At 45.3% G+C, this 27,611-nt stretch overlaps 1 protein-coding gene across 3 annotated transcripts in view; it reads left to right on the forward strand.

Moving 5' to 3' along the window:
- Positions 1 to 9,987: 9,987 nt before the first annotated feature.
- The window catches only part of SLC35F1 (solute carrier family 35 member F1), a 248,474-nt gene continuing 230,850 nt past the window's right edge, over positions 9,988 to 27,611 (forward strand). For 2 of the 3 annotated variants that reach the window (XM_084512332.1, XM_084512333.1), the window contains exon 1: positions 9,988 to 10,409. In XM_084512332.1, coding sequence (XP_084368458.1) covers positions 10,207 to 10,409 — 203 coding nt within the window. In that variant the 5' untranslated portion in view covers positions 9,988 to 10,206. The remainder of the gene's footprint in view (positions 10,410 to 27,611) is intronic. The other variant, XM_084512331.1, reaches the window with a different exon arrangement.

Raw genomic sequence — 27,611 nt, forward strand, 5'->3', positions numbered from 1 at the left:
TGGTTGGGCTTCCAGAGTATGCTCAGGGGGTTTTCACGTTTCATGCTGAAAGTCTATGAAATGGTCACACTGGCATTTTCTGAGTGTGTTTTGTTGCGCTAATGTAGCTCTTAAACCCTCAGGACCTTTCAGAAAGCTGGTGGCATAACCTTACAGCTGCAGCCTGGAAAGATTTCTATCTTGTTCTGTGCACAGATTACTGCTGCATTATCATCAAACATGTTCAGTGTGAGCTACTCTGTGTAAATACTTCCTCTGAGTACGGAAACCTCAAAGTAGTCTGCAAAGCAAGGAGAGAATGTCTTACTATGTCTGAAGTCCAGCCTCTTGGGAAGAACCAGCACATAATTTTCATTCTACTTGTACAGTATTATTGCATTTTAAGTAACATGACTGAAACATATAATTTCTTGTCGTAATCCCTTCATACAGGGATGAATGTCACCCACAGGGAGTTCTTGTCCAATAGCTGGCCCAGCAGGTGGAAATGCCATAATCAGTTATGATAATATTCCTCAAATTGCTTTGCTTCACTACAGCTTTTGTACACTGTTTACCACCAGCTCAGTGTGAATGCACAAACTGGTATCTTGTCATGAGGCATGGCTTGGACATTCTACTTTCTGGGATCCAGAAGATCATCATCTGGAATAAGTAAGTACTCCATGAGGAGCCATTGCATCAATGATTTAGGGGATTTTGGAGATCATAAAATTCAGCACTCTTTTAACACAAAGCACCAAGCAGCTGACACTGCCTGACTGGCAGATGCCATTCTGCCAAGGACTCATGGTTTTTTATGCTCCTAGGCCACAGTACTGAGAATGCTACTTGTATCACCCCTCTGCTCTTCCTTGCCCAGAATCATAGAATCATAAAATATCCTGAGTTGGAAGGGACCCACAAGGATCATTGAGTCCAACTCCTGGCTTCACACAGGACCACACAAAAATCAGACTACGTGTCTGAGAGCGTTGTCCAAATGCTTCTTAGCTCTGGCAGGCTCAGTGCCATGACCACTGCCCTGGGGAGCCTGTCCCAGTGCCTGACCACCCTCTGGGTGCAGAACCTTTCCCTAAGCCCCAGCCCAACCCTCCCCTGTCCCAGCTCCATGCCATCCCCTCAGGTCCTGTTGCTGTCCCCAGAGAGCAGAGCTCAGCACCTGCCCCTCCGCTCCCCTTGTGAGGGAGCTACAGGCTGCCATGAGGCCTCCCCTCAGCCTGCTCTGCTTGAGGCTGAGCAAACCAAGGGACCTCAGCTGCTCCTCATATGCCTTCCCCTCTAGACCCTTCATCATCTTTGTAGCCCTCCTTTGGACACTCTTTAAAGGTTTATGTCCTTCTTGTACTGTGGTGCCCAAACCCGCACATGGTACTAGAGGTGAGGCTGCACCAGCTGTTGGCCAACAGCTCCTGAACAATTTCGGAGAGTCTCAAGCATAGGGTGAGCCCTGGTTTCATATCACAGATCTTCACCATTATTTATTAAAATTCTTTGAAGTAAAATTTGAAATGTCTTAATACATTTCATACACTTTAGAAGGACACTTTCCCTGCAGTAACATTAGTTTTGCTGCCCATCTTTCTTACTGAGAAATTCCTTGGGTGGGTAGGTTGAGGTGGAGAGAGCTGAATCTGACTGTGCAAGTGCAGTCCATGCTTGTCCAAGGAAAGGGAGGAATAGCTCAGGAAGCAGACAGATCTGGCCTGGCAGGCTCTTCATAGGACAGTTGGCACCAGTTCACAGGACTAGCTGTCAGGCAATACATCTTGGTGGGTACGAGTCAGCCCTCAAGTCCAGCTGTGCAATGTTTTGTACGTCTAGCACCCGTTGGTACTTTGTCTCCAGTGTTTCTGGGTTACTGAGTCAGAGAAAGCCGAAAAGCAGTCATAGTTGCCTTGACTGGATTTAAGCTCTGCTGTCTAGGCCCTGCTTCCTTGGGAAGGGTTTCACAGTATGTGCAGGGGCACATTATGGTGGGATTTACTTGCTTTTACTTCAACACAGGCATTATATCTGCCTGCAAAGAAGTTCTTATTGCAGAGGATAGCTCTTGCTTTGGTTGGCATAACAGAATAAATACTCTCCAGAATATGATATACATGTTCATTTATTCCAGTGTAGTAAGGAGCAAGTCCTGGTTGTGTGTATGTCAGGACAAGCACATTCTTCATCCTACTCCTCTGCTCTTCATCCTAAGTGCAGAGCAGGGCAGGGATACTGCTTTGCAGTTAGGTACAAAGTGCAAAGAAAGAGGAAATGTGCATGTGCAAATAAAGAAGAAAAGACATGTTTGCCAGAGCAATTTCTGCATGTGAAGCAAAAGGCATCCAGCTAAAAACAGGTAAAATTTCCATCTAAGTCCTGCATCTATTGTTTAACCTGGAAGACAGCTGAAATTGCTCTAAGAACAAGTTAAGAGGAACAAGTCAAAAGGAGCTAGCATGATACTCAGTGAAAGTACAAGAGCTGAATTTAATTCAGTGCTTTTTCCCATGGACCCTGTTTTCCATATCTCTTTTCAAAATTCTGTGTTCATTCAGAGAATCCTTTATTAACCATTAGCATATTCTTCGATTGTAAAACTTACTGTGGGACTTAACTTCTCTGATCATCAATCTAACCTCTGGAATCAAGCAGGATTAAACACTGAAATAATTCAACTTCCCATTTATCCATCTTTTTTTTTTTTGAACACTGCTGATGACATAATGACCTCATTAGGTAAAATCTTCCTAAGCACAATTTGTCCTATTAATCATGTCTGCTGATGACATTTCAGTACTTCAGAACTAAAATAATAAATAACAATTACATAAAGCCTTGAACTTGATGATAACTTCCATTAATCACAAAAAAACATATTGACTTATTTGCAAGTGTGACTAGCAGGTGTATTTTCCTTCCCCCCCCCCTTCCCCCCCCACCAACCAAAGTATTTTGTCTTTATTTTTAATTCCTTCAGAAGACTGGCTTTTGAACTTGGCTCAACAGCAATCTCTGCTCTCACTCCCTTGCAGAGTTATAGTTGTATTTTGCCAATGAGGCCTACAAAAGAGTGACAAATGAGAAAATATAACATGGAAAATATAACATGAAAAACACTTTGCCAAGGAGAACTTGCTAGTATCTGGAGATCAGTCATTTTTTAAAAATGATTATTATTTTTTTTTTTTTCAGAAATTTACCACACAGAGAATCACTGGAAAAAAAAAATCTCTAAACAGTGTTTCTCCTGAAGGAAGTATTCTGATTTTTCTCTGTTGTTATTAGCAGTTACCTCTAAATGGCTATTCATGAATATACATTGTGAATCTCAACTGAGGCAATAATCCCAAGAAGTGATCATTTGCTCTTGCAGGTGAGCAAGAAAAAATTACAAGAGAGCTGAATCTCAACTATTTCTATCAATATATTAGAGTCATAAATAAATTGTGTTGGTCAAACACTGTGTTTTTGCTTTATATACATTAATTATATTTTCACTTTCGTATAATTCTATGTGGCAAAAGGCACTTTATACATCCTATGTACATCCTTTTTTTTTTTTTCCAACTTTGTCCTTGTAAAATCACACACAAAACAAACAATCAACAACAACAGCAACAAAAAACATACTGTTGAAGCACAATTCAGCACAACTAAAATGATAACTCACAGGACTGTAGGATTGGTTCACCTTGGGAGGGAGCTCAGGAAGTCTCTGGTCTAACCTCCTGCTCATGGCAGGGTGAGCTATGATGTGAAATCAGGTCACTCTGGGCTTCTTCCAGTTGGGTTGAAAACCTCTAAGAATGGAGACTGTCCATTCTAGGGAGCCTGTGCTGCTGCTTGACTGAATTAATTAAGCATCTAGCAGTTCTTGTCATAAGCTGTTCCATAAAGATGTTGTGAGTTAGTGCCTTTAGAGTATCACCATAACAGAAAAATGGGGTGTATACTCCTGCATATCCTAACTCCAGGGCGGCCTCAAGGTGTAACCAGGAGTCTGGCAGTTCCAGGCGGCCTCAAGAAGCTAGAAATGACAGAAAGCCACTTTTGCTTCCTACAGTCTACAGATTCAATACAGCAGATACAAACACTATACCTAAAAAAAAGCAGAAGGGAAGGCCGTGCAAAGGCCAGTCCTCTTCCTTCCCCTATAGAACTAATTAAAACGCTGCTGTGTTGTCACGGATGTGTGGATCAGCTCAGAGAAGGCAGCTCTGTGCAGCAGGAGCCAAGGCAGGTGGGACTCAACGTACACAAGGCCAGAGAGCAAAGACATGAGAAGTTTGAATTAAGCATGAAGGGCAAGCAGTGCCAGCAAAGACGCAGACATGGTCACAGCAGTACAATTTTAAATGTCTGTAACAGGCAGATAAAACGAAGAGGGAAAAGTTAAACATGTCAGCACCATCCTGATTACTTCTTGAAACCGAGTCCCCTTCTGCTCTCGCCTCAGGCACCATCTCTTTAGCTTTGTGCTTCTGACCACAGCCCTGGGGAGGGAGGCTGAGATGGAGGCTGGGAGGCAGGGAAGACCATTGCACCTCACATTTGGTCCGGGCTGGGGCTGCAGTCCTGTGAGTCTCACTCGCTTCTCCAGCAGGTTTAATTTAGGTTTCATCCCTGCCATTTTCTTACCTCTGGGAGCTATGGCAGCAGTAATTAGAAACCAAGAGGCCTCTGACAGCAAAGTGTTATTACCCATGACAAAAGTCTATCAATGAAATATATTATGATAACAATAAGATGGTTGATTGGTATTAGCATATTTTCTGTTTGATAAGTCTCTTCAATTCCTTCATAGTCTACGTAATGGCCTTTTTCCCTGACAAAATACACTCTGGTTCTTCTCCTGAGGTGAATTGTTTCAGATGTTGAAATCTTTTTTCTAAATTTAATTCTTGTCCGGCAAAACTGCTGTGTCACTTTGGCCTGGAGTCTGGAAGTATGTCTTTGTCTGCTCATCTCAAGTGTTTGCTTGGACGCTGTTTACTTGCAGCATAGATGGCCAGAAAGACCTTAAGATCCCTTTATGCAACCTTTTACCCATCACAGCCATTACATTTCATTGGGTTATCTCTGTATTGAAAGTGTATAATGAAACGGGAGCAGTAAAACAGCTCTTAGTCTAAAGGCAACTTTGCTCTTGTAAAACCGGCTTTCCCTTGCCTTGTCAGGCTGTTGATTACCTAGCTTGCAAATAGATTAAAAATCTACTTCTGCTGTGAAATGTGTCTCCCTCCCCACTTCAGGGAGTCAGGCTAGCACTCCTACCTCACACAAAAGGGACTAAACACGTGGATAGCTCTGCATGTGGGAGCAGCATTGGCAAGATTCATTCCTAAGGCAGGAAAACAGATGGGTGCTCCTGGACAAGCAGGATGGCTACATCTATTGTGTAGTCCCCAAAATGTATTCCAAGTCAAGGTGTGCCTCCTACCAGCTTTCCACGTCTCTTTTTAGAGACTGCTCTCCTTTGCAGCCTGGCCATGCCAGGGGAGGATGCCCCTTTCATGCATCAGGGTTTCCCAAGTGCTAGGGGTTCCCATCAGCTAGGGGGATGACAGCACAAACAAACAGCATCTGTGAGGCAGAGTTGTCTGCATTTGTGTGTGCATCTTAAAGGCAAGTGAAGAAATAATAATGAAGAATGAAGAAATAATAATGAAGAATTGTCCTATTCCTCCTGTAAAAAAGGACTTCTCCAGACTCGTCTCTTCAATCTCAGAAGAAATTGATTTGATTTTTCACAGCTGTGTATCATGTTTTCTGATTGATGAGCAGTAACAGGTTGGAAAGGGTTATTATTGTTTCATAAACAAACAAACAAATAAACAACAACAAAACCAAACTAACACAGGGTTTTTTAAAAACTTGTTAGTTCTGGACAAGTAGAGACACTTAAATCAGAGGGTACTTTAGGTTGACATTTAATTATGTAATGAGGAAGGAGAAGAAGCACACAATAAAATAAATAAAAATAATTGTAATGTGGTTTGCTGAAAAGAACAAGTAGATTGGAAATGCTATTGGGCTGCACAAAAATAGCATCACACAATTAAGAGTTCATTTCTTTTTTGCTGGCAGATTAGGGACTTCTTCCCCCTCGCTTTTTCAGTATTGACTATCAACAAGGGAAATAACTGTCTGCCTCCCTGCAGCTTTCTGAGGATGTGCTGCTGTTTCTTTCTTTTGAGATTCAGCTTTCTTTCCAGCCTGAGGTTTTGAGTCTGTGAGTGACCTATGCTATCAGCAAAGCAGGGAAGTTAATAGACTTCTTAATTAACCTCCGCAGGATTCATTTGTTTTGATGCCAAATTAGGAAAAGGGCAAGTAGGTAAACATCTACAACCATCCAAAAGCTACTGGTGACTACATGGCTACTACATGCTCTGCTGAAATTATAGCTGCAGCAGTGAAGCAAGAGAAATCTTGAAGCACAGGCAAACGGATGTGAGATGGGAGCTCTCCCTGTCCTCCTCAAGAGAAATGGAGCTAGCCCAGATGGTTCATTTCTGAACCCATCGTGAAGCTTGTCCAATTGTAAGCTAAGGCACTCACAGATTATTTATTGTATTTTTTTTTTATCGTGTCTTTGTTGCTCACCCAAGGTGATAGAATCTAATAAATTCAATTTAATTTTACCCTTTCTGTATTGTATAATCTATCTTTTTTTATATGGATTCAGCTGCTTGGTCTCAGGCACCAATGGTATTACAAAGTAATGCTGTGTGTGTGTGTAAATATTCTCCTACAAGAGCTAAAATTATTACAGTCAGTTTGGTATATTCCCTTCTGCAACTAATGAGAAACACAAAATATTGTTGTGGTGAATGTGAAAAAAAGGCATTGTCACCCAGAGCCTTCCACATCTCTCTGAGATCCACACGTTGTGTCTCGCCTTGCCTGTGCCTCAAGGGAGTGAGGAGGGAGGGAGAAGTGGCTTTGTGTGCGTGTCTCCACGTTCTCCTCCTCCTGTTTCGTTAGATGCAGAGCTGCTGTCTAGGAACCGTATGTGGGCTGTGTGCTCAGGCTCCCGGCAGATATGTTGCTTTTCCACAGCTGTGCATCCATCACATCCGCATATGAGTAAACACGAGACACTTGGGTGCAACACTGCTGGCTTCTCATCTGCCGAGAAGCTGACTTGTGAGGCCCTGCTTATCTGTACAGCCTCAGGACAGCACTGACCCAAACTCACCACAAGTATGAATACCTCCTCCTTTGAACGTCATGCAAAGACAGAATCCCAGCTCCGAGCTAATGCTGATCCAGGTGATGCAGCTGGAGAACATGCCAGCCAAAGGTCTTCTCATGCCCTCCAGCTGCAACTATTTCAATCCAGGTAGAGAATCAAATGCAAATGTAATACTCGATTAATTAATAATCAGGCAATATTTACATCAAATCAAATGTTTGATAGAAATTGTTATATAAAATATAAATGACTAAATATTAACAAATTAAAGTATGATTTTTTTTAATAAACTAAATAAAATATAGAATAGTCATTGAGAGAGATGAGAGTTTTAGTCTTCTTCTTGGTGCTTGCCTGAGAAGTGACTGACCATGTCCAGTATTGGCTAGAGCTGCTTCAGTACCTCAGTTATCCCACCCTGAAAAGAGCTGATGGGACAGACACACGGCCTGCCTGAGTCCCCAGGACAAGTCAAACAGCCTTGTGAGTACAATGCCCACATCTGTCCACAGCTGGGGAGTGCTGCAACCACTGGAATTTGGGTTGCTTTTCTTGCAGCTGTTCATTAGCTAGGGACCAAGGGATGCTGGCAGTGTTGCAGAAGAGCAGTTTCAGCAGTTCCAGCAGTCTTAGCTGGAATAGGAAGGACTGAGTTTTAATTCTGTCTAGAATTTGGCTTAGCTGAGAGCCCAAGTCCCCACACGCAGGGAAGAATGCTCAACCTATCTGGGGGTGGGTATGCACATCTTATTTTTTTGGCAACAGATCTCTCATTTGTTGCCATTTCTACCCTGTTCATAACTTTTCCTGGTGCTGCGTTGTCCCTCTAGTTATTGTTCAGCCTCTGGTTCTTCTGCAAGGCCTGCCAGGTCTTGAGTGGGCCTTGAGTGTCTCACCTACAGGTAAGATTCCTGTGCTTGTTTATTGACAGAAACTTAAAAGGGAAAAGGGCTTCGTCCCCTGTAAACTCATTTGGACGTGGAAAGGTACTTTTATTTATGGAGGTGTTTGGTGATCACAAAGGCTGCCAGCCCAGTGCCTTTAAGAACCTGGGCCTAAACTCGTATGATAGTTTTGGAAAACTAGACTCAAAAATGGACTTCATGGTAGAAGGTAAAACACTTCTTCAGCATAAGCCGCAAAGAAAGGTCATAGGACTAACAGCTAGTGTGTTCACCTGTTAATCAGTAGGATGAGATGCTTGACAAAGTGTATATTTTCACAATTATCCAAAACCTATCCTTATCTTTCACTAAAATTAATTTGGGTGTTATAGCAATGAAGATGCCAGACGTGCCACAGTTGAATGTCATCGAGCTGAGGAACAGCTGTAATGGGAACTGAGCATACTTAGCGCCGTCTTTGAAATCAGGCCAAGAGGGCTCAGACCGCAAGGGCTATTTAGCCACATGAACATCATCTTGAGTAATTATTAGAATGTTAAAATACGCTGCTCTCAATCTGATTGCACGATGCAGTCGGTCTGCTGATATTACTAAACAGAATGATTTCAGTATAATTGTTCCTCCCAGTGATTTCGGCTAATCAAGGACAAAAGGCCCGCACGGCTAAGCTGCAACTTTAAATGCACAAAGCCACGTGATGCTACGCGTGCAGTGTGATAGTGAGACAAAATGAATGCAACTTGAAAGAGTTTTGTTGGACAGCTGGACACAGAGCAAAAGTTTGGGGCTGTATTTGTGACAGATCTGCGTGCAAGGAATCCATCGGTCATGACAGCAGCAGAGGCATCTGCTCATGGACCTGTGGTTTCCCTCTACATCAGTAAGAAGCAGCAAACGAGCTGACTGTCCTGGGGACAGGAGCTTCCAGGAGACCCCCTGCTTATCAGCAGACCTCAAGCTGGGCTGCAGGTGTGCATCCATGTGGTTGAACTGGTAGGATTGGAGCTGCACAAACAATATTGTTCCGCTCCGTCCAGCCGCTGGATTAGCCTGAAGTGGCCGCTGAGCAGAAATAAGCAAACACACTTCTTATCTTGGCGTTGTCTCACCGCAAATATTCTCAGCATATTTGCTGTTACCACCAGACACAGATTTGGAGAGCCGGTACGGCTCAACAGCGGGGACGAAAGCATTGATGGGTACGTGCTAGAGGAGCTGGAGAGGGTGATACAGGGCAGCCGAGGCTGCAGCTTGTGGCATCTCACAGGTGCTTGGGCTGGCGGAGACGGCCAGGTTTTGGGGGCTCCGTGCCTTCCAGAGGCAGTCAGGCAGCGCCAACCTTATGGAAACATGCAAGGGGGGATAGGAGAGAGGAGAATCTCAGTAGCCTAATCTGATTACGCCGAGGTTCGGCGTGCACCGACGGCTTTCTGCCCGGAGAACCAACTTTGGAGGATTTGGAGCAAGCCATCCCCATCTTCAGAAGCGTCCCTCCGGTACCGCACCTCGCTCCAGCGGGCCTCCCCTGCGGACCTGTTACACCGGGGCTGCCGAGGTGCCCGGAGGAAACCGAAATATTAAAAGCTGACATTGGCAAAAGGAGAGGCTCCTACAGACAGGGGCCGGGCCCGCGGGGTCCCGCCCGCCGCTGCCCCCCGGCGCTGGGCGCCGCAGGTACCGGGGGTGGCGGCGCTGTCGCCGTCGCCCCCTGGCGGCCCCGGTGGCGCAGCGCAGGGGCGGGCGCCGCCACCCACGGCCCCGGGGGCTCCGCCGCGGCGGGCGGGGAACAAAGGGGGCGAGACGGAGCCGGGGGTGTGGGCAGGAGCAGCAGCAGCAGCAGGAGGAGGAGGAGGAGGAGGAGGGTCGCCAACTGCCGCCACTTGGTAGCCCGTGCGCGGCACTGGCTGGCGGCGGCAGCCCGCCCCTCGCTGCATGGCAGCCCAGTGAGGGAGGAGCGGGCGAGGGTCCGGAGCCACCGGCGGCGGCAGCAGCGCCCTCCCTCCCTCCTTCCCTCCTCTCCTCGCCTCCCTCCCCGCTCTCCTCCATCCCCGTCTCCTCCCTCCCCGGTGCCGCCGGGATGCGCCCCGCCGGCCGCTGAGGCGCAGCCCCGCCGCGATGCTGTCCCCGGAGCGCCACCGCCACCACCGCCACCCGCCGCCGCCGCAGCCGCCGCCGCCGCCGCGCCCCCCGCCGCAGCCCAACCATGTCGTGGCCACCATCGAGAACCTGCCGGCCGACGGGGGAGGCGGCGGCAGGGGCGGCATCTCCGCCTCCTCCTCCTCCAGCGTGCGCCAGAGGATCAGGAAAGTGCTGAACAGGTGAGGCGAGGGGGCCGGCGAGCCCCGCAGCATCAGCCCGGGGAGGTCGCCCGCAAGTTGCGGGGCGAGCCCCGCTGCCAGCCCAGCCTCCCCGAGCCTCCCCGGCCGGTGCTTTTGTTGCCTGGCTTCCCACCAGCCTGCAGCGGGCAGGAGCGGGGAGCCCCCGCCGCTGGTCCCGGCTGCGGAGGTGCCGTGGGGCGGGGGGCTGCTGGCCCCGGGGGTGCCCCGGCCGCACCGGCACGCAGGGAGCCTGGGGTGCCGCTGGGCTTTGTGCTCGCCGCTCTGCGGGTTGGTCCTTCTGCGCGGCATTTGGCCAGGGCTGGGGGTTTTGCCCCTGTCCAGAGCTATCCAGAGCCTAACCGGTTGCGCTTGTCCAGAAGGAGCCTCCGAGCTCCTGCCCGAAAAGCCAGCCGCAGCCGCTCCGAGCTCCGGCCGAAGGCACCGCTTTTGCCCGGTGACTTTCACCGGTGAGCACCGGCGGGATGGTGCGCGCCGGTGTCGACATCTTTGCAGCCTCTCTAGTTTTGGAGACATGCGATACGGAGGAGCTACTCAGAAAAAGCGTCTGCTCTTCCACCTGGGTGTAGTAGCTTTGAAAACGAAGCTCCTTGACTCTTCCAGGCTTTAAAACATTAGGAAACTATTGTCGTTTCTATCTCTGTTCCAAATACCTGAAGGTATTCGTTTGATTGCTGGCAGACCGTTGCTATTATATGCAATTAATTACCTGTTACCACTCTAGGAAGATCTCAGAAGCATCGGTAGGGGAGGAAATCTTTATCCTTTGTTAACTGAGCATGCGAAGGACTGAAAAATAGTTGAAACAACGAGGAACTGCTTCAGCTCAGGCAAACAGTTACACATTTTCTCAAATGTGTGCGTTTGCAACTCCCGGTGTAGTAAAATCCCCTCCGTTCCTCAACCCAAATGCCTGTGCCATGCTGGCAGTCCTTGCAGAATCCCATTCTCCTTCCACTCAGTCATACCTGGGGTGTCTGGCAGTCCTGAAGTAAGACAAAGGCAGCAGGAGATGCATGAAGATGAGGAGAGGGGATCCAATAGAGAAGCAAGAGGTAGTCCTGTCCAGGGGCAGTCACAGCGATCCCTGGGGAGCCATCCCAGCAGCTGCACTCCTCATGACTTCGGAGAGCTGGATTAAAGCAAGGAGTTCAAGGAATTATTGTGCCTATACTTACATATAACTCTTGGCCATATACCAAGAGTCAAATCAATATTTGTTATTATTTATATGTGATTAAAATGATGATGTCTAGAGTTTAGTGGAAGGAGAAAAGGGCAGAAATTGGCTCTGGTGACTAAAGTTCGAATCTCTGTTCCTGTTCACAATCCAGACCTCCCATCACGCCAAGGAGCACCCCAGTGCAAAGTGGCTGCTGCCCAGCCACATTTTTACCAGCATGTTTTCTTCCCTACCTCAAACCTGAAACAGTGACAATTTTTGCCAAATTTACATGATTTATGGAGGTAGAAGACTTGTTATTGTGGAGAATTAAGGCAAACTTTTCTTTGTTTCAGAGAATCCTTAGCCCATCCCCATGTCTGTATCAAGGGAAGTTTTGCCCAAGTAAGGTTTCCTTCAAATTTACATAGGGACTAAGGACTCTGCTCTGGGTAGTATCGTGGCTTTCACACAGTAGTTTTGTTGGTACAGTGAAAGGAAACCTGACACCGTGTTCATGTTTTCATCTTCTATGAAGACAATACCATGTAAATGTGAAAGGGGAAAGGAAGAAATATGTGTGCAATATACACAAAGAAGTTTAGCAGGGCATGTAGTCACAGGACAAGGGGTAATGGCTTGAAACTGAAAGAGGGGAGATTTAGATTAAATGTAAGGAGGAAATGCTTTACTTGGAGAGTGGCGAGGCACTCGCACAGGCTGCCCAGAGAAGCTGTGGATGCCCCATCCCTGGAGGTGTTCAAGGCCAGGCTGGATGGTGCTTTGGGCAACCTGGTCTGGTGGGAGGTGTCCCTGCCCATGGCAGGGGGGTGGGACTGGATGGTCTTTAAGGTCCCTTCCAACCTAAACCATTTTATGATTTTATGTTTCTAGATGGGAGCCCAAGTATTGGCTTCTGCAATTAGTGTTTCTCTACTGGAGAAGCATAGCACTCTCTCTGTGCTGCCTTTACTTAGTGTGCACCATTTGATTGAGACCTGTTTGTGAAAGGTTACTGGTAGACTCATTCAGCTGAGCTAATGTACTTCTGTTTTTTGCCAAAGTGGAGGTTCCTAAGACAGAAAGACAGATGAAATAACAGGTTGACAACAGCTGGGGTTGCTGGAAACCTGTTTGCAACTGGTACGGTCAGAGAGGAAATAGCAGGAGAATGGGGCAGACACTGGCAGGAACTGAGCATCATTTCTCTCTCACTATATGTAGTAGCAGTTCAGTCACCCAGGCACTGGGTGATTCCTGAACTGCCTGCCAAGGCTTCTCTTAAAATTGCTTTACAAGCTATGGAAACTTATTTTAGCTTCACCTCCCAACCTCTCCTCCCTGTTCACTCAGCGGATTCCAAAACCTGGAGGAACCCCTCAGAGGTGTTTGAGAGAGAAGTAATGCACTGAAAGCAGAGCTGGTTGGCTTCAAAGACATAATTCGGTGATCAGAGCAAATGCTGCACTCTGAAAAGTTGGCCATGGAAGAAAAACAAAGGAAAACACAAAAGGGAAGAGTCAGAATCAAAGAGGGCTGGAGATGCCAACGAAGCTGTGGGATTTACTGGAATAGTTTGGATATCAGTTCTGAGCTGACGGTAACAGTAAAAAGGACCTGCTGTATTCTGAGCAAGCTGTTATCCTTGAAGTCTGAGAGGATGACTGAATGGCCATTGCATTAAGGGGAAACGTGGTGATTACATACTGAAAATATGTCCTTGGACCCATGACTCACACCTATGGTCCATGAAGCCCAGCTGCAGGGCCCTGCCCTATACCTATTTTGTGGCATTTGCTCAGTGGCTGTCCCTGGCTGACCCTGCCCTGGTACACAGCAGGTGAGGGAATGACTTAATGGTGGCTGCTTGAGTGCATGTTTGCTTACCCCCAGCCAGAATTGGACTCCAGCAACTCTGCTTGTAGAAGACCACTCCATAAGTGGTGACTCACCTGCTCCACATTGCCTCCCGCCTCTAGCAGGAAGCAAGGCAAAAGGTGAAAACCATCCTGGTTAGAGCTCGGTGACTCTCCATGCCACCTCTCTGGCACTTGTGCATTTTGGAGAGCGCTGGTGGTGGATCTCAGCTTGTTCTGTCTGCCCATGTTCCAGCACTGAGTGATGGCTTGTCTCCCTTCCTTGTGTGACCTGCAGGGCGAAGGAGAATCACCCTTCTCCTCCCCCCAGAAAAACATTCCCCGTGGTTCCAGAAGCCCTTTGAACTAATTTACAAGCCAATCTCATGTTGAAAAAACAGGTTATCACCGGAGAGGAATTGGATGGAGCATAAACATAGCTGAATCTTGGGGAGAAGAACAGGTTGCTAAATGGTCTTCTTGGGGGATCCTTGCAAATTATTTATATAAAAGTAAGCCAAAAAATGGGTTAGCTGCTCATACGTGGGCACTGTAGTCCTACACACCAGGACAAGGAGTGAAAATGAAGTTCTTGCAAGAAAAATGAGTGAGTACCTGTAGACACTATGTCAAAGTTATTGAACCTAAGTAAATAGGATTGCTCTGGGAAACAGAAAATACTACAGCCAAGTCGATGAACTCAGGTCTCCAAAGTCACGTCTAATGTCCCCGTTATTGTGCTGTTTCCCCTGCTGAGGACTTTTCTAGAAAGCTGGATAGCATGTACATTTTCCTGGGCTTGCCTGCCTCTGTCTTCTAGTACATTTGTGAGGAATAGTGATAAAATCTAGTCATGGCTTATCTTGTTGTTGCAAGGGTTTCTTTGTGTACTTTTTTCTTGCTATTTGTAAAAGGTCCTTCACAGTTTTCAAAAGTTTCCTAAAAATCATATCAGAATATTAGAGACGTAGTCAACTTGCTATCAGGAAAGGGAGTAAGTGTAATTTCAGGCACTCAGTCCCATGCCGTCCTTTCAATAGCTTTGCGGCTATGCTCTCTGCTCTCATGAATGGTGGAAGTTTTCCCTGGAGCGGTGTTAGTTTCCCGCTACTTCTCTGCCCACTTACTTGCTTTATCAGGTAAATTTCAGCCTTGGCCATAAAACCACTGTAGGTCTAATTACCACTACCTTTCTTTAAAGAAGGAAGAAAAAATAGTGCTGTTAATAAATACGATCCATTAAGCTAGGCAATGATTGATTTTATTGCCAAAATGAAGAAAATGCAATGAATAAAAGCAATTTAGACATCATTTGATTGTTCTCATCAGAAAGCCCAGCTGTTCAGGTACAGTTTGAGTAAAATTTTGCCTTTTTAATATATTATGGGCCCAATTCATTCCTTGTAAGGGAGCTGAGGAAGAATTTGGTCCACTAGCTGACTAACTTTGAACTTGAACTGCGTGTAAGGCTACTAACTCTTCAGAGATGAGAGCTGTTTAAATTACATTGCGAGTTTCAAAAGCTATAACCCAGTGATTTTTTTCCTTCTAATAATGCATAACCACATAGTAAATCTGATAGAGGGAGTTTATGTACTAAAAAAAAAATGAAATTGAGGCAACATATTTCATTGCCCTAAAGCAGTAACATCTTTCAGTTGACTGATCAGAGAGGCAAACAAACCAAATAATTTATGGCATTTTTTCCTTAATGAAAAGCAAGTCAAAGATCAAATATATCATTTCTGGAATCCCAGAAAGAGTGAGTATTCATAACCTTCAGTTACTTTGCTTTCTTCTTCAAAACAAAAGGATTGGCTTCCTTGGAGACTTTTGCTTTTATAAAGTACAAATAACTTCTCAAAGTCTACCCAGAATAACGGTAGCTGTAGAAGAATGAATCTGAGCCCAACTCAAACAGCTGTAGCTCTCCTTTTAGGTAAAAATATTTATACCATTTCAAAGTAAGCCAAAGAAAATGAGTTCAGAGCATAGATAAAGCAAGTAGGTTGGCGTTCTTGTACCAGTTAATGGTGGGGGGAGTGGGAAGTCATATCTGCCTTTGGAAAGCACCCTTTCAGAGCAGAGCAGCATAAAATTCAAGCCATAAAAAGTGTCCAGTGTTTCCTTTTATCATTAGTTTATTTGTAATCACCATTTTGAAAGCAGTAGACCTCTGTGGATTAGCAATGATCCCAAAAATTTGGGTGCATAAGGGAAATATCTGTATGATGGGAGGAAAAGATGCTTTTCCTCACCCCCTCCAACCAACTTCTTGCAGTGAACGCACGCTTATTGGCATGCCATAGCACACTTAAAACGCTTTGATTTAGGAATGAAGATGAGATAACGCTTTCATGTTGCTGCTGTAACAGGTGCTGGGAGTCTGTTCAAGTACAGTTTCAAAGTGTCTGAGCATGGTTTCATACCAGGTTTCGGAATTAACATCCCACAGCTCTGTTCCCCCCACCTTTCTTTTGTTCCTGGGAATTTGTACCTTGCGAGATGTAAGCCTTGTCAGTCCCGGTCTGAAATGGGAATTGTTTGAAGTGCGGGGATCGAATACGGTGAGTGCACTGTCATCTAAAATCAAAAGCCAACATGATGATTGGGAAGAGACTTTTCCTAGGACGTTCGGCTTGGCGAGGCTAAATATGTGGGTTTCATCTGTCTACCTCCGGCATTCAGAAGGCCTCTACTTACTGGGTGCCTGTTGGTAAGTGGGAATTTTTGACACTGGCTGTACCGCAGGCTTTGGGAAGGGGTTACTGCCTCTTGAACCAGGGGGGTTTCAAAAGAGCAGCGCTGTAAATGGCTCCATAGAGGAAGCTGGAGGAATGGACAGAGTGGCTCTTATGGGATGGACAGAGCAGCTTTAATGTGCTAATGAGGGGAAGGCCAGATGCCAGCAGTGATCAGAAGGGCTCTTTGTGGCTCCCTCTCCTTTGAGATGGCTGGAGTCTCTGTCCTTATCGCTGCTGTTTCTGAAGGCAGAGGGAAACACTGGGGCTATTACTGAGGTGTTCCCTTCCTTTAAGTCAGCAGATAGCCTTACAAATCAGCACTTGAATACTGATTAGGGCTAATTACCAAGAAAGCTTAGGAAAATGAACTTGCTGAGAAGCTTGAGTGTAAGAAACTGCAAAAATCACCCCCCAAACCCAACAGCAAGGAAACCCATGCTCAAAGGCTTGTGAGCTGAGCTTGAACTCAGCTGAAATCACTTGTTGCGAGAACAGCTGTGTGGGGACTCATAAATTGCTATGACTGTAAAGTGTGTAAGTGTTGGTGGTTGTGAAATTCATGTTGTGAACCACCTAATCTACCTGTCTCTGCTTATTTATGTCTGTCATCTGTCTCTAAGGGATTTTTTTCTGAAAACATGCCGGTTTTGAAGCTTGTGTTTCAGCTTTCTTTGACTTGGTTTCTCTCATGTTTTAAGAAAACATTGCTTCAATGCGTATTCTCTTCCCATCTTTTTTCTCAGAGGCACCAAAAGACTGAAGTAGGCGGCTTGACTTGCATGCATCACGTCCACCGAAGTGTGGTTTGAACCGAAGGGCAGGAGATGGAGGGGATGTTGCCCACAGCCTCTGTGCTCTGCGAGAGGGCCTGTGCGGCAGCGCTGTGCTGTACATCTGCAGGGACAGTGCGTGCTTTCTGAGACGTGTCACGGCACGCACACAGAGTAAGCCAAATGATATCCTACACCGGGTAGATGATGCTAGATCTCACCGTAAAGGTCCATCAACAAGTGACATCAAGTTGATACCACTGTGAAAAACAGTGGCACTTACTAAGCCAACCTTCCATTAGTAGCAGGTGCAGTCATTTCAGTCCTTAATTTCAGTGCCTTATTGGCGTGCTGGTCAGTTATTTACTGTCCCTTTTCCTGTACAGATGCAGGAGGCTGTGCTCTAGCTTCAGATATGTCTGAGCTGAGACAGTGTGTGGTGGCACACAGGAGCTTAAGAGCTGGATGGGGAATCCTCTATTTAAAAAAAAACAAAACAAAACAAAACAAAAAAACAACAACAACAAAAAAAAACACACACACAAAAAAAAACAAACAAACAAAAAAAAAACTTTTTTTTTTTTTTTTTTTCCCTGTCAGAAAATGTAGATGAGTCAAAACCTGGTCAAGAAGGATGAGATTTTCTCAAGACAGCATGTTCAGGAAAGCTTCTTTTGTCCAGACTAGATTTTTTGGATGGAAAGCGAGCAAGACTTCACAGTAATCTAGTGATGGGACTACTTACATAGGAGATTGGGTTTAACTCTGCTTTGCCACATCCTTGAGGGCTGCCATGGATGCCTGCACTGTGAGTTCGCTTTGGATGAAAGCCTTGGTCTTGTCCTAAGATAAAATGGGAGAAGTTTCCAAGTTTAGAAGCTTGGAACCTGAAGATGTTTTTGCCTACCTCATTATTAGTCACTGACAGGTAGAAGCCTAATGTTTCAGGAAGGGTAAGGCATAAGCTGTACCTGACCCTTTGCTTTCTGGTGTTTACCCAGATTTGGATCCACTTAGGTTGTCCACCTAGATGCTACTGCGGCTGTCCCAGGATGCAGTATTCTTCTGCATGACTCTGTGCTTTTTCACCTGTCCCATGATGATGAGATAAATGCTGGAAAATACTTAATAAAACCAAATTAATTGTGCTGTGATTATTCTAAGTCCTAAGTTTTAAGGCGTTTAAATATCTTTGTCTCTATCATCTTCTGGATGTGGCTTTCAGAACCATGATTTGGCCTATTTACCTTCTGAAATCTCTTCTTACTAGAAGCTGAGAGCCATAATGAAACAGAGCAGGTGTTTCTTTCCTGTTGCTTCTCTCCTTTTCTCTCTCTCTGCTACAGACCCAAAATAACGTTTGATGATGTTTTTTTAGCTCCCTGCTGCCAGTATATTCAGTCCTGTAGGGGCTGTTCCAGGTAGATTGAAAGTGAGCAAGGACAGCAAAAAGTGAGTAGGCTGGGATGAGCTGAGCAGGGAGCTGGAAAATATTTTAATGGTTATGGGATTTGATACTTGAAGAAAATAAAACTTTAATATTGTAGGTATAATTTTCATCAGGCTAGGAATGAGGATTAATACTGTCAGGCAGAAAATGTTTCCAAGCTTCGTCTAACTTGATAGGGAAAAAGCCAGCACCCACAAAGTCGCACAAGTTTTTCTGTGCTGTCGTATTGTGCCATGGGACATAATGGTCACAGGCAGACCTCTCTTCTGTGTTTTCAGGTTGGCTGCTTGATAGCTCATCCTTCTGCAAGAAGTTTGTCTCTCTCCAGGGAAATAACTCTTCAATAATGGCAAGTACAACAGGTCTGACTGGAGTGTCTCCTTTTCCAGCTTGATCTACCTGAGCTATGTTTGAAACTTGCAGTCACATTTGGGATACCAAATGTGACTTTGGCATACCAAATGTGACTGCAAATCTGACACACACTGCTAGGGGTGCCTTGCAGAAAAAGGGCTGTTTTTCTGGAATTTGTATTTGCAGAAATGAGGTACAGACCCTTCCATAGTGGGTGACGCCTGTGCATGGCCTTGGATACCTTGGGCTGTTGCCTCCTTTTGAGGTTCTTCTACCAAAGCTGCTTTGCTTTGACTTACCACTTACCACCACCTTTTTAACTGTATACTTCAGTGTTTTTTTGGGTCTACTTTACAGGGGGGTGGTCATGTATTTGAAGAGATTCAGTAGAATGTAAGTGTCAATAGACATTTAGAGGGCTTAGTCTAGAAGCAGAGGGACAAGGTGGCGTGCTGGTTGTAGTATGTGTAGGGAAATACAGGTTACTGGTATTGAAAAGGCAAATTCAGGTTTTCTGTCATTTAAACAAAGAGGTGACAGGGTAACGGTCAAATGGTGGAATGCACTCGAGTAGTTAGGCAGACTGGTCAGGGTGAGGTGCAGTGCAGTAGTTGGAAGGTTGCTCGAAGTGGAAGAGTTATGTTGCATCTCCATTAACCAAGCAAAATATCTGGGATTCAAAGTTTCTCCTGTTCTAAACAGGTTACCTAAGTTTAAGACATCAAGTAATTCCTTAATTATTCACTTGGAAAAAGGGCTCTGTGTCTGTGTGTAAGCATGTGAGATCTTCTAAGACAAACTACAAAGGTTGCCGCATTTAACGTCTGTTACAAATAAATAAATTCTAGCATTTTCTATTTCATAGAAAAGTTTTTGTTAAATTTGATGTGTGAAAGTGTTCATGCTTAGGGATTTGGTAAACATTGCCATGTTTATAGAACTTGTTATTAATCAGGTAAATTAATTTATTAGATTTATTCATATACATTTACAACCTATAGATGTATTGAGACATGAGCCCACAGAATCAGTACCACTTTTCATATTTATGAATGGTCTTACTTCATCCAAAATGCTGTTACATTTGAAAGTATTTAGCTGCAATTTATTTTGAAGTATACAAACTATCTTACAGTTTCAGATTTTTCTTTTCATCCTTTAGCAATTTGTTGTATTTTTTCACATGTTTGTGGGCTGTATTTTAGCAAAATACCATACGTCAAGCAGCAACAAAGTCATGACCATGCTCTGGTCAAAGGGACTATTCAGCAACTTATGTGTTTGCAAGGTTAAGGCTGTGAGACCAGACCCAATCTTTAAGACCCATTTTGGCAGCCTTCCTGCATAGTGGGTCCAAAGCAGGAGAGAAAACAAGGTATAAATTTAACTTACAACTCAGTCGCCTGTGAAGTATCCTATATTTACATGTTTTTCTTTGAGAAGCAGCCATGTATGCATTTATCTTTCAGGAGCAGTGGTGTTTGTTTAGCAAGCAATAACATGCACTTGTGTAAAGACTGGATGAAAATGGATAACTGATGCAAGGCAAGAAGGGAAGGGCTATTGCTTGTTTGCTTGTTTCCAGAGCACCACTCTTAGATGCAACCTGCTGAAGCCTAGCAGTCTGAAGTACACACTGGTACACAGAACTGACTTTAAGGAGGCAGGCTGGTCTAATATGGTCATATGTTGCCATTGCTGTTAGGATGGTACTTGGATGTATCATCCTTCCTTCATTCGGATGAGCTGGAAATGTTCTGTAACTTTAGGGAAGAGAATTAAGAAGAACAGTTGACCTCAGGCCAGCCTTCAAATTCAGTCTGGAGATGCTCACGAAATGTTTGTGGAGGAATCTCCAACAGCTGACAGAGTTATGGGGAGAACTTTCACCCAGTGCTCTGAAGGTGAAGCTCCTTAAAACTAACTCTCCTCCAGCCAGCCTTTGTTATTTCCTAGCAGGAGTTGCTGTATCTGCTGCTGATCTGACCACTGTGTGATCTGCACTCACTGTTACTGCTGTAGGTGGAGAGTAATGATCTGCATCTTTTTGACTGTGCTTGACTGAAAGGTACAGGAGAGCTGGTGGCAGAAAGCAGTTCAAGCAACCCTTTGCACTGGTGGGCAGGGAGGGGTGGGCTTTTGCCTTTTCTGCTTTCAGGAAAAGCTTGTATTGCAGCAGGCAGTGAGGGGAAATCCTGTCTTCTGAAAGGCTCAGGGAGAAGTTACATACAGCGGCTGCTGATTTACTGTCTTGGATTGGACATCAATTGTTTTTTTGGCCTTGGGCAAATCTCTTAACCTCTCTGGGTCTGGTTCAGAATCTGTAAAATGAGATAATTAAACTTAACTACCTGGAAGAGTTGTTGATTATTTAATGCTTGTAAAATGCTATACAGCACTATAAAATGCAGCATAAGTGCTCAGTAGCACTCGGAAGCAGCTGGGCTGCAGTTCCTGTAGTGTTCCTGAAACTTTATGGGCAAGCTTTGGCCAGGAAACAAAATGACCAATGCGTGTGGTTCACATAGGCTTTGGGAGGCAATGGGGTGGCATCTTCTCAAAGGCAGCTGAAGTAGCTGAGCTACTTCCTGACAGAGGACCAAGGGAGGTCTCCAGAGAGCCCTGGCCTTGTTCTGGGATGAGGCTATGGCTGCTGAGAGTTGCTGTGGCAGGTAGCGCAAGCACTCCTTGCCCCACTGCTGGCTGCTTGGTCTTGCACTCCTTCCCTGCCTCTTCCTGCTTTGTCATGCTGGTGGAGCAGTTTGCATGGAGAATCGGCTTGGTGATCTGATCCAGATGGGGAAAAAAGTGGAAATAAGTTTTTGTTGGTGGTGGTTTGTGTTTCCAGATGGATCCTCTCTGCATAGTTGTTTGTGTGGCTACAAACACATGGGCTAGCGTGGTGGTTTCACCCTGCTGGGCAGCTGAACTCCGCCACAACCGCTCTCTCACTCCTGCTTCTCAAAGGAAAAGGGGAAGAAAATACAATGGAAAAGGGCTCAGGGGACGAGATAAGGACAGGGAGATCACAAACATGGGCAAAACAGACTCAGCATAGGGTTAGATTAAATTCTGTTGATGCTGCCGTCACAGGGGTTTGAAAGTGTGACAGGAGCTAGTGAGCTAACTACCTTTCCTGCCTCAGGAGATGTGTTACACTGGTTTCTTTGGAGGCATGTGTATGGCAGCATAAGAGAGGTCATTTGGTGAAGAGCTGATCCCAGCAGAAGCTTGCCATGCTGCGTGTCACATTGTTTGTGAAACTCTGCTGATGGGGAGTGAGCAGAGCCACGCGGTGGAGATGGGCCTGCAATAATTCCCGAGAACTGCATCTTGCCACTATTGTTTGGGATGCTTATGATGTATGTGATCAATGTATGTGCACACACATATTGATTTGGTTTTGTAGGAGACTGTAAAAAGCTGGGGCAGGGGAAGGAAACTACTTCCTTTTCTGATCAGGCACCCCTGAGCAAATACTTAGAAGTTGTTAGGAGAGGGTGGTGAGTTACCAGATGTGAAGATTCACCCTGTCAGCCTTTTACAGGGCAGGATAAGGTAACATGAGCTCAGACTGAGGAATGAGCTTGCTCTTAAGTCAGTTACATTGACTGCCACAGGGAGGACTCAGAATTTCTGTCTCCTCCCTGCTCCTGCCCAGCTGCTCCTTCTGCTTTTGCTCTGTCAGACCTGGCTCCTGTCACACCTCACAGTGCATGGATCCAACCCAGAGGCATGACAGAGAATTAGCATGGCTAAAAAAGATTGGGTCTTAAAAACATACAAACAAGCAAAAAGCCCAAAAAGCTGGGTCTTTAGTTAACTTCTGACAAGACTAGTGCCTGGACTGATAAAGGGAAGGAGACTGTGAGAGGAACAGGGGAACAGAAAATAGGGGAAACAGGGATCGGAGAAAAGACAAACTGGAAAGAAGGAAAGGGAAATATCGCTTTCTGTGGTCACTATCTTTTAATTGGGCTCATCTGTATCATACTACTATGCCTGGGCTAAATGCTTGCTGCCAGGGTCCTCAGTTTCCTGCTGCCCATGCTGGTCTGCCTTCTCCCTTATACAGCCCTTGTGTTGATGCTCCTGAGAAAAGTGGTCATCACCCCAGGTGAGACTCAGTAGGCATCAACAGTTGGTAAACAGTCAGCTGTAGCCCATTTCTCACTCAAACAGGGAGAAAGCTGTGTTTTCTGTACCCACAGACAGGATAAAGAACAAGGCCTGACATCTAGTGGCATGAACCTGGATGGAGCTGGGAGAAAAAGATGTGCTGTTAGCCTGTAAGCTGTTGTGTGGTGCTGTGAGAGGTGTGATGCAGCACTAAATGGAGGTGTCTGGTCAGTAGACCTTGCTACACCTTCTATTATATTTTTAGACAGGGCTGATTTTCAGTGAGTGTTTATACACAAACTTAATATAAATTTTCTATACATTTCCCCGTTGCCAGAAGATGAAAAGGAAGCCTTATTCCTGATATTATTTTTCACAGTTACTGAAATACAAGTGTGTGTTCATCGGGTCTAAAATCATTATATCTCATTTGTGGCAGGGCCGCTGTGGGCTTTATGACTCACCTCTGTCTCTCTGGAAATGTATGCAGTAATTTCTCTCCTGCTGATGATTAGAAAAAATAGCAATTGATCAGTAGCTGCTGAAGGGGTTTATCCCATTTACTGTGACGGCATGCACCGTATTACAGCACTCTTGTATACTGTGCACTGTGAATAGCAATTTTTGTTTGGCTGATGTGACTTAGGAGGCCTATTGTCACTCCCTGGCCTCCCTGTTTCTTTTCTGTTGCTCCCTAGAGCCAGCAGCCATGTGCTTTCTCTCCAAAAAGCTGTGCCTCTGGAGGAGTGCTCTGATCAGCAGTCCCACGATCTAAGTTACAGGAGGAATTTCTTAAGAACAAAACATCCACCAGTTTGGTCACCTCTGGGAGCAGTCTCAGCAGTGTTCCTTCTGGGTATACAGATTGCACTGACACGCAAGACGGTTTGCTGCAAGTGTTTCTTCATTACTTACCCTTCCTCCTAGCTTGCTGTTACAGCTTTGGTTGTCAGTATTGCTGTGGAAAGGTGCTGCACAGTACCCTCCCTGCTCCAGCAGCTGGTGAAGCTGTTGTGTTTGGAGCACTGAAAGCACTGGCAGGCAGAGCTAAGGAGGAAAAAGGGGCTTGTAGAAGATAATGGGCATAAAATGGCATGGTGGTATACTGTTCCTGACGAGAAATAAGGGATTAATGAGACCAGGTAGGGAACATATCCATTTTGAATATATTGAAAAAAGATGAAAGCGAGAATAGAAATTACAGATCAAGGCCTGAAGCTTGTTTGGTTGTGACTTTCTCTTGAAAATTGGGACACTGCAATCTAACATCTTTTTAGCGAATACCAGGTTGTGCTTGAATTTCTTGGCAAGTTGCTTTGTGTGTGGTGGTTGGTGGCTGTTTTCTGATCCCTGGAGTGGAACTTGAGTTGGATTCATTTCTGTGACTCAGGTCAGAGTTGTATTTCTGCCCCCATGAAGAAATGCATGTGTCGTTTCTTACAGATCTGGGTATTAGCACCAGTATTTTTTTGTAACAGTACCAGAAACAAGTTTGACCAATTGGCAGTGGTGATGTCTTCCTTGCTGTTTTGGTGTATGCCTAATGCATGAGTTTCTGTAGGTCTTTGTTCCCCTCTGTCCCCTGGATTATTGTCTAGCTGAAGCTCACTGTTTGCTGGGGCTCATCTTGTTTTGGGGAAGCTCAAACTGTCAGTATTGCCACACTCTTGCTCTTAATTAAAGTTTTAAAAGCTTGTAAATAAATAAGGTCCAGGTTGGTATCTGACTGATAGGGGGGGGAAAAGAAATCCCATGTGTCCCGTGGGCATGTTGAGTTATCAAATTGAGACTGGGAAGATCTCTTTATGAGTAAGAGTGCAAGCCTTGTTGATTTAAAAACAATCTAATAATAATAATGAAGCGCTACAGGGTAACATATAGTAGTTTATGGTTTGATGCCAAAAGGAGTGAGGAGGAAGCTGGGGAAGAAGCATCTGTGGTCGGTTCTGCCGGTGTTTGAATGCCAGATGTTGGGAGCAGAGAGATACAACACAGCGAAAATTCCCATCTTGTCTCTTTGTGTCTAAGTACACTTCTGTGGCATAGAAAGAAACTGTCAGGGAAGGACGACCTGTTTCTTTACCTCTGGAGCATTCCCAATTGCTGTGGCTTGCCGTGTGGATGGAGCAGCAGCACGTTAGCAAATGCGCTGATGTGCTGCTGAGGGAGGCAAGACGTCTGCTCTGTATGAAAGACTCACGAAACAAATAAAGAAAATACAGCAGTAGCAAAGGAAAAAAGAGCCATGCTTAAGATTAATTCCTACTTGGATCCCCAAATCTACGGCACCCCCAGTTTTCTTTTCTGCATATCCAGCATTTCCCATTTCCTCTTTCCCCCTGACATGCAGCTGCACTCCAAACCCACAGAGGAAGCCCAGCTGCACGCTTTTCCTCTGAGGAAAGGGTCTGTTTTAGGGGATTAATTGCACCCGAACAGTGGGGCTGTGCGCCTCACGTGGTGGTGCCCCTGTTACCATGGCGATCAGTCGCTTCCACCGAGGGCCCATGTCCAGTGCTCAGGCCTGTAAGGCACCCTTGGGCACCTTCGTGTTCAGTGTTAGCCCAAAAGATTGGATGGAGAATTTTTATTTATATTTTTTGACTTGTGAAAAAAGCCGGAATAAACTCTGTACGTGATGCTGGCCCTGCTTCATCCTCTGCCTTGTCTGTCTCCTCAGGGGTGCAGCGCAGGCTGGCCTGCCATTGTGCTGAGACAAAGGCAACTTTTGTGGAAAACAACTGCAAAATACAGGGGGATTTGGTGGGTGCCATCCCTGTACCTGTCATCTTCAGGTGACCAGGAGTCGTGCACACCTGGGAAATGCAGCAGGCATTGTCTGCGTGGATGTTTTTCTCATGCAAAAGCTTACACCAAACAATAGATGCCTATGCTTTGCATTTCTTTGTGCCTCAAATACGAACAACTGGGAATTACTCTGCTTTTTGTGTCTGTTTATATAACGATGGCGGAAATGAAAACCAGCTACAGCAAGACCATGCTCTGTGCTAGCCTGTTTGCATAGGTAATGGGAGAGAAATGGGGGCTGTTTACTATGTGACGATGATGCCAGAAATCTGAACTGGGGAACAGAAATTATTCTTAAAAGCCTTCCTGTAGGCTAAAGCCCCGTTAGTGTGAAAGGGAATCTTAATTTGTTCTGTGCATTAATAAAATGGTTACAAAATCTGTCTAGAAGTCTGAGAAGTATTTTTCTTGAAGGTATTAAAGCCTCTCATGCCTTTAATATTGCTTTATTTTTTTTTTTTTGGGGGGGGGGGGGGACGGGACAGCACAAATGGAAACAAGTTCTAAAGGGATAACTTCTCAAATGAACAATATGCTCTCTTAGCCTTAAGTAAAGGGATCAATATGGTTCAACATAATCTTTCTTAATGAACATTACCTCGATACATATACATTTGAGTACACAAACGCATGCTGTATATCCTGATTTGGGTGACTGCTTTATTCCCACTCTCCAGGCACAGTTACATACTATTTACAGGACTGTAGGGACATTCTATTGGCCTGTTCTGGTTTTGAAACTTCAACGCTGGGGGAGCATCAGATACTATTGTTGGTAATTAAACTATGACTGAAAAAATAGCTCTATTTTGCCTATGGCAAATTCAATATCTTTGAGCAGTGGTCAAGCTGGAGCATAGAAGTAATCAAATAGAACCCAACCCACAAGGTATGGCTTTGGAGCCGTTACCTCTTCCCCTAAAAAATAAGGGTAAAATTAAATCAAATCTGATCTTCAGTTGACCTATATCTTTCAGAAGTATTGAAGACTTTTATTTCAGCCTTCTCTGTCTGTGGCAGTGCCTGGGCCTCCCTGCAGAGAATTGATGGGGCAGGTTCTTGGGGATTTTCTTACGCAAAACTCCCCCAGCCTCTGTGGGACTGTTGACAGAGAGACTGAGGGAGGTCTGGAGGAGAGATCCTGCTGTCCCAGTACTGGGGAACAATTTTATCTTATTTTTGCCATTTCAGTGATCCATTTTGGTGAGGTAACAGCCAGTTGTCTTTTTTTTTTTTTTTTTTTTTTTTAAACAGAGAGAGGTGAGGCACTGGCACAGGTTGCCCAGAGAGGTTGTGGATGCCCCATCCCTGGAGGTGTTCAAGGCCAGGCTGGATGGGGCTTTGGGCAACCTGGTCTGGTGGGAGGTGTCCCTGCCCATGGCAGGGGGTTGAAACCAGATGATCATTAACCCAAACCATTCTGTGATTCCTTGGTCCCCTGTGTGGCTGCCGTTCCCTTCATCTCCTTACCTACAGCATCACCTAATTTTCCCCACCTTGACTGCCTCTTCTTGTACCTTCCAGAGAGAAAATATTCTTAGGCGAGGGTCAAATGTTCAGGTCTCTGGGGGGAAGAAGCTGAGGGTTTTGAGTCTGAAATAGCACAGTTGCTTTTTGATGCCTGCTGGGAGGAATTGCTAGCCTGTGTGCCCTGCCTTGACTCCTGCATGCTCTTGTGGAAGTTATCTGGCTCTATTTAAGCATCTGCACGCTTGAAGGGGCTTTGAGGAGCAGCAGTGAGCTAAGTCTGTTTTCCAGTGGGTTTAATGTAACTGATTAGTGTGTCCCACAAGAGCAACATGCCTGATTAAAATAAATAGAAACTCACATTAAAATTTGACTTGATTTCTATGGTGGAGATTGTTCAGTGTGACAATATGCTTTAGCATTTGTTCAGCCCTGAAGTGTGCAGACAGTTGCA

This window comes from Aythya ferina (assembly GCF_964211825.1).
Source record: "Aythya ferina genome assembly, chromosome: 3".
NCBI lineage: Eukaryota > Metazoa > Chordata > Aves > Anseriformes > Anatidae > Aythya > Aythya ferina.